General features: G+C 45.9%; 1 protein-coding gene across 1 annotated transcript; it reads left to right on the forward strand.

Annotated features, from left to right (window-relative positions):
• Positions 1 to 6,994: 6,994 nt before the first annotated feature.
• FOXE3 (forkhead box E3) lies at positions 6,995 to 8,508 on the forward strand. The gene has a single exon (XM_034415267.3). The coding sequence runs from the start codon at positions 7,034 to 7,036 to the stop codon at positions 8,363 to 8,365; it is 1,332 nt and encodes a 443-aa protein (XP_034271158.3). The 5' UTR covers positions 6,995 to 7,033; the 3' UTR covers positions 8,366 to 8,508.
• Positions 8,509 to 8,811: the final 303 nt, after the last annotated feature.

Raw genomic sequence — 8,811 nt, forward strand, 5'->3', positions numbered from 1 at the left:
ACGGCATGCCAATTCTTTGCCAATTACAGATCTTTAAGCTTTTCCCCACTGCCGTGTTGAAGACATTCCACATATTCTGGAGCAGACAAAAAATGATGTAGTACAGGTAGTCTTTGGCTTATAACCACAATGATGACCAGAATTTCCATAGTTAAGCAAAACAGTTGTTAAGTTAGTCATGCCTGATTTCATGATCCCTTTCCCTGGTGGTTAAACAAATCATTGTGGTTGTTAAGTGAATCACATGGTCATTATGGCTTCCCCCATTGACTTTGTTTACCAGAAGTTGGGTTGAAAGGTCACAAATGGTGATCACATGACCCTATGGGACTCATAAATACATACTGGCTGCCAAACACCCAAATTTGATTATATCAGGAATGGTGCCACATTTGTAGGTGTGAGGAGCAGCCATAAGTCCCTTTTTCAATGCCATTGTAACTTCACATGGTTGCTAAACAAATGGTTGTAAGTCAAGGACTTCCATAAGGAATTTTGATGTCCCCCATGGTTGATTCCCTACCCTTTATTGCTCTGGTTTCAAATCACTAATTCACCTAATTTCCTTACACCTGTGATGGCAAACCTATGGCACGTTTGCCCAAAGTGGCATGCGAAGCCATGTCACCCAGCACACGCGGCCTTGCCTGTTTGTCTTCCGGGTTTCTGGCATATACACAATGATCAGCTGTCCTTCATGTGCACCGCAGTGCCAAAAACTGGTTTGCGCATGCGCGCTGGCCAGCTGATTGTCAGGTGCACATACGCGCTAGAACCCGGAAGCTTGGCTTTTCCCGAGTGCAATCCCTGCATGTGCGGGGCAGTGCTGAAAACCAGCCTGCGCATGCGTGCCGGCCAGCTGATCATCGGGCATGCATGCGGGCTAGAACCTGGAAGTTCAGCTTTTCCAGAGCCCGGCACTGACGAGTGCGTGCACAACATTTCTGTGCAACCAGGTTTGCCATCACTGCCCTACACAGTATTGACTGACAAAATCTAATTGAAGTGATTCATCATTAGATTGCTCTTTTTGGACAATATTGAAATAATATTATCAAACTCTCTAAGGATCCTTAGTTTCGGACAGCAATCCCTAAATTTGGAGTAAGCATTGTCTCGAGATTATTTTAGCATGCCCCTTCATTTGCTAAGCAGTATAAAGCAAATCCAACTCTTCTTTTTGCCATTTTATTTAATGGAGATGGAAGATGAATTTTCTCCACTAGTTTTATTTGTCTGCAATTGGAAACATAGCAACAGAGACACCTAGTGAGATAGGTGGACTTTGAGATCTTGGTTTCTAAGCCATTGAGCAATTTTTTAAAAAGCCTCAAAATACTAACTTCAGGCTTACAACATGTAAACTTTGAGACAGGGAAGGAAATGCACACTGACACAGAGATTTTCGAAGCCTTGGGGGCAGGAAGAGCCCATCTTGTTACAAATGAACTTTATTGCCACTGTCAAGAAAATTAGATGGAGAAATGAAACAGGCAGGTGAAGACTACAATGGAGGACATGATAATGAGCAGCCCAGAACTATAACACTGGCATAAATAGATAGGTTACTGACGCATCAATTGGGCCAGTAGAAATGGAGGTCAACCAAGGTCAGAAGCGTGAGTTTCATACTTGGTATTGTCACAGTTGGAAATTGTCTTATTCCACGTGAGAAGTGATATTGAAAGAGTCTGCATGAAGTTGCTGCTACTAACTAGATAAATTCTACGTTACTACAATTTAGCAGGTGCATGATTCCCCCTGTTCTCCAAATCTGTTAAGTTCACATTTCCTAACATCAGCGCTTAATGTCTCTGGAGATTCTCAATCATCCAGGTCATGGTTGTCTCAAAAGGCACCTGGACTTTCTTGGTTTTTACTTTGAAAACATTTTGCTTCTCATCCAAGAAGCTTCTTCAGTTTGGAATTGAAGAACTGAACTAAAGAAGTTTCTTAGATGAGTAGTAAAATGTTTTCAAGATAAAAACCAAGAAAGTGCAGTTGCCGTTTGAAAAGCACCTTTGGTACATCAGAATTCAACCTTTTCTAGAAGGGCCTCTGCAAAGACATTTGGAAGATGTGCATCTTCAGGTGTCTTCAACAGTGGAACAATGTTATGTTAACTGTTTTAATGTGCTGTAACTTCATGATATTGCCTTCATAATATCCACAACCCAATGTCAACTTAAAGTCATCCTTAGTTCTTGCAGCCCTTTTCCTTTTCATTGTTGTGTTCTTTTCTCCCAACACAATTCTTACTGTGGTTACAATCTTGCATGCTTCACCAATAGTGTTCTCCTGATGCAGTCTGAGGCATTTGTCAGATATTACATAGGCTTCTCATATACATACACTTAGTGCTTAGAGCATCAGAACATCTTTGTGTATGTGTGTGTGTGGGGTGGTGGGAGCAGAAGTAACTCTTTTTTGAAAGTTTCTAGTTCTGTGCTACACAGAAGTTCAATTTGAATGGGCAGAAAGAGCTGGATTCTGTATACTGCTGCTTTTATTATCAGTGCATATATTACAAATTTTCAGTTGCTTCAGCAAAGCTTCATATGGCCATACATGTTCATGTTTTTTATTGGAGGTATGTGCAATACAGGAATTATTTCATGCAGAATCAGTCAAGGACAAAGTTTGCTTGTTCTTTCTATCTTTACACCCTACCTCTTAGTCCAACCCACAGATTGCAGGCATGAAGGAGCTTCTAAAGACAGTTTAAGGTAATGAGGACAGTTTCATGAGAACCCATTAGAAAAAGAGGGCAAATTCTGGGAAAGCTTTGTGCTGAAAGGCTCACGGTAAAGCAAGCATATAATTGCAGTTGATGGAAGGACAATTTGCTATACGCAATCAATTTTCTAGTACATCTTCTCATTCTAGATGTGCAGGAAGGATGGAAGTAGCAAGATTTATGGTAACTAGAGTTCCAGCTCAGGACAAAAGGAAAACATGGTAAAAGTAACATGGATGAATCCCATAAGTAGCATATTCAGTAAACCATGCGTCATGGAAACTTAAGAAGCATGGAGCACAGCACTGAGAAAAGCCATGTTTATTAGAGGAACCCCAAACAATGGAAAAGCAAAGCCCAGAATATGCAGGAAGGGACCCATGCTTAAGTAAGCAATGAGTAAGTATAATGATAAATACAGAAATGTGGAAGAACTATTCCCAGACAATTTCATTACAATTAATCCACTGAAATTCATACAGTCGTTCAGTTTGGGTTTCATTTATTGCATTGCACTTATTGCATTGGATACAGTGGAAAAGCCTTGAAATTTGGCAGATTCCAGCCCTGCTAGTTGGCCATAACATAATATTAATTATGTGCCCAGCATCCTCAGGTAAATTATACAAAACCCCTGTAAATTGCAGGGCTTTTGTTCAGCATCTTGTTATAAATATCATCCCCATTATCTGCCAATTTGATTGGCATTGCTTGCTCCTCTTCCTAAGATTATAACTGAAATTCACCATTCTGAGTTTAAGTATGTGCACAACAGAAGTATCATGCCAAGTCCAACCTCCTATCCAGAGGTTTTCTCCTAAGTCACTGTTCATAGGATGGCAATCTTTTGAAGCTTCCTAGCCTTGAAATCAACAAGATCTGCTTTGGTGTATCCATCTTACAGAGACATGGCATCACACTACTTAATAGGCTCACATTTGTAGAAAATCCCAGAGGAAGGACATCTGATTTTTTTTTTTTTAATTTGATTTATATGCCGCCCTTCTCCGGAGACTCAGGGCGGCTTACAATGCGTTAAGCAATAGCCTTCATTCTTTTGTATGTTTTATACAAAGTCAGCTTATTGCCCCCACAAACTGGGTCCTCATTTCACCTACCTTAGAAAGGATGGAAGGCTGAGTCAACCTTGAGCCTTGGAGAGATTCGAACCAGCAGAAATTGCAGGCAGCTGTGTTAATTACAGGGTGCACTAAACCCCTGTACTATCAAGGCTCTTGATAGGCTCTGATTTGATGGTCCTGAAAAGGGGTAGTCAAGGAGCACAGATTTATACATCTTTTTGTGTGTGTGTTGTATCCTTGTTGGTTTAACCAGAGAAACAATTTCAATTCAAAACCTGAAATGGTAATAGAAGACTACCTAAATTTGAAGCTGGGAAGCAGCAAGGCCAACAATGGGTGATCCAGATTGCTTGATATAAAGCTATATTGATGCTGTTTCGAACTACAGTTAAAAGTTTGAAACAGCCTTTGTATGTATCTTTGTAGCTTCTTTGTAGTTACAAACTAAGTTCCGAAAATTCATTTTGACTGATTCAATTTGGAACTACATGATGCTTTAAAAAGTCATCATTCTCCACTCAGAAATGAAGAACAAATTTGTATAGGAATGTTTGTTGGCCTATGAGGGAGGGGGACATTTTCAACGAAATATTTTGCCTGCAATTTTGATAGACAATGTGCCCTTAAATTGGTGTTGACTTATAACAACCTATAGCAACTACATAGGCCCTCTCCAGGATAATCTGTCCCCATCCTGGCTTTCAGATCTCCCAACCATGCACTCATCACTGCTATAATTGAATGGATTCATTTGCCTGCTGGCCATTCTCTGGTTCTCTTTCTGTTCCATTCCCCCCACCCCCCACCCCCAGTATTATGGATTTCTCAGGAGACCCTGATCTTTGCATAATGTTTCTGAAATATGACAATATGAGTCTGTTCATTTGTGTCTCAAATGAAAACTTTGGATTGATTTTTCTATTATACATATGTTTGTTTTCTTGGCTATCCATGAAATTCTTAGAAGTCCCTTCCAATACCAAAATTCTGAAGTATCAATATTTTTTCTTATCACACCGTTCTTCAAAGCATTTTAAAGTGGCACAAAAAAGTTAACTAGCTTTGAAAAACTGCAGATCTCTCCAGCAGACAGAACATGGTAAGAGTGAATAATCCAATTGGAGTGCTGTTTGCTCTCCCAATCTGCATTGATATAAAGGTACATTTTAATATAAGCAGCTGTCTCTAAGCGGTTTACAGTGTCAGCATATTACCCCCACTAATTTGGGTCCTCATTTTATTGATCTCAGAAGGATGGAAGGCTGAGTCAACTTTGAGCCGGTCAGAATCGAACTGCTGGCAGTGGGCAGAACTAGCCTGTAATACTGCATTCTAACCACTGCACCACCATGGATATAGCAGTCTTTTGGCTGTAAGTATCAAGTTTAGTTGCATATTTATGACAGGGACTGGTTTTTCTCTCTCCAAGACTGTTTCTACCCTGATATTTTTCCAATTCTGCAATCGCCTTATTGGGAGATTCCCCTCACCCCAGGTGCCAAAAGCAAAAAGCCAGAAAGCCAGAAGGGAAACTGATTCTTCTTCACACAAATCAGGAGGACATCATCTGCAATGGTTTAAGGCAGAACCAATAGAGAGCCAGTGAAGACATGAAAATCACCAATGAGAAGATAAAAAGTTTGGAGTGGGATTACTTTGGGGAAAATGCACAGGGAGAATTGTTCTTTTGCCAAATGGGAAAAATGTGTGGATGCCATGCATCTAAAATTCTCTGGGAAAAGAAATAAAAAAAACGATCCTTTGATACTGCTAAATCAGGGGTCTCCAAACTTGGCAACTTTAAGACTTGAGGACTTCAACTCCCAGAATTTCTCAGCCAGAAAAGCTGGGAGTTGCTGTGCTAAGTGATTTGGGAGTATCTGATAAATTTAACTCTGCAATTGACCAATTCAGGAACAGTTTTAAGTCCCTTCCAACAATCCCCCAACATCTTTTCTGCAGCGTCTGCCCAAGTCTCTCCGTGTAAGGGAGAGAACGAGACTGGAAGGCATTTCTTTCTACCCCTTATTGATATCTGTGCCTTTCAACCAAATTTCATCCGCGGCAGATTTCTACACAATGGGGATGGCCTCCTGCAAACACCCAACTAATCCTGTTCTCACGCAACCGCCTCTACCGGCGCATTTTGCTACTCGGCCTTTCCAAAATCTCCAAAGGGGTTTGGCTTTGAAGCCGTTCCCCTTTCAAAGCAAAAGACGTCTCCCCTAAAAACTTAAAGGTGCTTAGCAGCCGGCGAAGCCTCCGATGGTTCGCAGGAGGCGCTTACTAACGATTTATTGGGGGGGGGGGAGAAAGGTGAGAGCCAAGCGACCCTACGAGCACCGGCTTTGCGCAAGTCCCGTTGAAAGTCCAGGTTGCTGAGAAACCCACTTTGAGGACGAGGCTGCTCTTGCAACAGAGCAAGGAAAACTGCCCTTCCACTTGGAAAGTCCATCTCGCCTCGGGTGAAATCCAATTTTTTTTTACTACCGGTTCTGTGGGCGCGGCTTGGTGGGCATGGTGTGGCTTGGTGGCAGGGCCGGATTTTCCTATAGGCTAACTAGGCTTCAGCCTAGGGCCTCAAGATCAAGAGGGGCCTACATTCCCTACATTCAAATTGTTAGCAAAATTAAAATTACACTTTCACTATAGGTGAAAGGGCCTCATAAGTGGAATAGCCTAGGGCCTCTTTTCATCTAAATCCGGCCCTGCTTGGTGGGCATGGCAGGAGAAGGATACTGCAAAATCCCCATTCCCACCCCACTCCAGGGGACGGATGCTACAAAATCCCCATTCCCACCCCACTTCTGGAGGAAGGATATTGCAAAATCTCCATTCCCACCCCACTCTGGAGCCAGCCAGAGGTGGCAACTGCCTGTTCTCCGAACTGCTCAAAATTTCTGCTACCGGTTCTCCAGAACCTGTCAGAACCTGCTGGATTTCACCCCTGGTTTGCGAGCTCTGCACAGAAATGCCGGCTGCCCGCCCCGTTCTCAAAGCGCTCGCTTGGTCCGTCGGGAGCAGGGATCGCACAGGTGGTGGGTGGGCAGCCACCGCCCCGTTCAGGGGGAGCCCCAGGGTGGCGCCAGGACCGAGCTATATAAAGCCTCATACCTGGTCCCCGCGGGAGCTGCTCCGTTTCATTCGTCCCGTTGCTCCCTCCCATCCACCCCGGCCTTTTTTTTTTTTTCTTTCCCCCTTTTTCTTTTTGTATATGAATTTAGCCGGTTTTTCCTTCTTCTCGGGTAAGTGCACCATGACAGCCGACGCCTTCCACTCGCCCAGTCAGGGGACAAGCCCGGATTCCGCCGCTATGCATCGGGCCTCCCCGTCGAGCTGCAAAGCGGAGCCTTTCTTGATCAAGTCGGAGCCCAGAGGAAGCCCGGCGGAGAGAGGAACCGAGCAGCCCGCCGACGATCAGCCGCTCGGTCCCGGCGCCTCGGCCAGCGCAGGCGCAGGCGCAGGCGCAGGCGGTGGCGGCGGCCGTCGAAGAAAGCGTCCGGTGCAGCGAGGGAAGCCCCCGTACTCCTACATCGCCCTGATCGCCATGGCCATCGCCAACGCGGCGGAGCGGCGGCTGACGCTGGGCGGCATCTACAAGTTCATCACCGAGCGCTTCCCCTTCTACCGCGAGAACCCCAAGAAGTGGCAGAACTCCATCCGCCACAACTTGACGCTCAACGACTGCTTCGTCAAGATCCCCCGCGAGCCGGGCCACCCGGGCAAGGGCAACTACTGGACCCTGGACCCGGCCGCCGAGGACATGTTCGACAACGGCAGCTTCTTGCGCCGCAGGAAGCGCTTCAAGCGCACCGACCTCACCACCTACCCGGGCTACATGCCCAGCGCCAGCGCCTTTACCCCCAACGCGGGAGTTGGGAGGCCCGGTCCTTGCGGGGGCTCCGGTGCTTTAGGTTACCCGGGTGGCGGCGATCCCGTCTATCCGCCCGTCCGTGCCTACAGCCCGCAGCTCTCCGCCCTTCCCCAGTACCCGGGGGCGCCGCCTGCTCTGCCCTCGCGAATGTTCAGCATCGACAGCCTGATCAGTTCCAAACAGCATCAGCAACAACAGCAGCAGCAACAACAACAACAGCAACAACACCAAGCAGCTGCTCTGCAGGCCTCCTCGGCGATGGGGATGGACCTGGGCCCTTACCATTCCTTGGGCCTGAACAGCGTGGGCGATCTGGGCCCCTGCCCGATGGGCAACCCGACGGAGACCTATTTCCAGGCGCAGCAAGTGAGTCCCGGCTTAATGGGTCGGCAGCCTGCAGCTCCGACCTACCCCTACGCCGCCTCTCCATCAGGCCACTTAGCAGTGCCACCCAACGCCTATTCCCCTCCCCACTCGCAGCTGTACGGTGCCCCCAGCAGGCTGGTTGTGCAACCCGGGCGCCCTGCCTCTTCCTGCCCGGAACACGCGGAGCAGCTGGTGGGCCTGGCAGCCTCGCAGCTCAATGGGCTCGGCCAGTTTGGAGCCGCCACCACCGGCACTGCCTACCTGAGACAGTCAAATTTTTCCTCCGGCCTGGAGAAATATTTGTAAAGAGGAAGAAGCCAAAGCTACAAATAAACCCAAAAATTCTTGTGGAACTCTTTTTTAATAGTCAGACGAAAGTCTGTATCTAATGACTAATTAGCAATCATTCCATAATCTGATTCAAAGTAATACAACTTTTTCTGTATTGTGTGTGGCAGCCTCTTGGCTTGTTTAGGATTGGCACTTTGAGATATATATTCTGTGCCTTCAATCACTGTACCTAGTGCATTTATCTTGTGTGCTGGGCAGAGAGCCATAGTTTAAATACTGGGGTTGCGGCCTTAAAGACCAAAGTCTTGTCATTCAGTGGATGCACAATCTTTCCACATGTTGAATTCGCCCAAGGAGTTGTTTTTAAAATAGGGCTTTTTGTGCTTGTGGAACAAGTTTTTTTTGTGGGGGGGGGGGGGTGTAGCAGTTAAGGTTGAAGCAGGCTTAAAGCGTTGTCTCAG

The sequence above is a fragment of the Pantherophis guttatus genome, chromosome 3 (assembly GCF_059756535.1).
Source record: "Pantherophis guttatus breed Tessera chromosome 3, ASM5975653v1, whole genome shotgun sequence".
Classification (NCBI taxonomy): domain Eukaryota; kingdom Metazoa; phylum Chordata; class Lepidosauria; order Squamata; family Colubridae; genus Pantherophis; species Pantherophis guttatus.

Coding starts and splice junctions, on each gene's coding strand:
- FOXE3 (XM_034415267.3), top strand. CDS start 7,034: ATGAATTTAGCCGGTTTTTCCTTCTTCTCGGGTAAGTGCACCATGACA.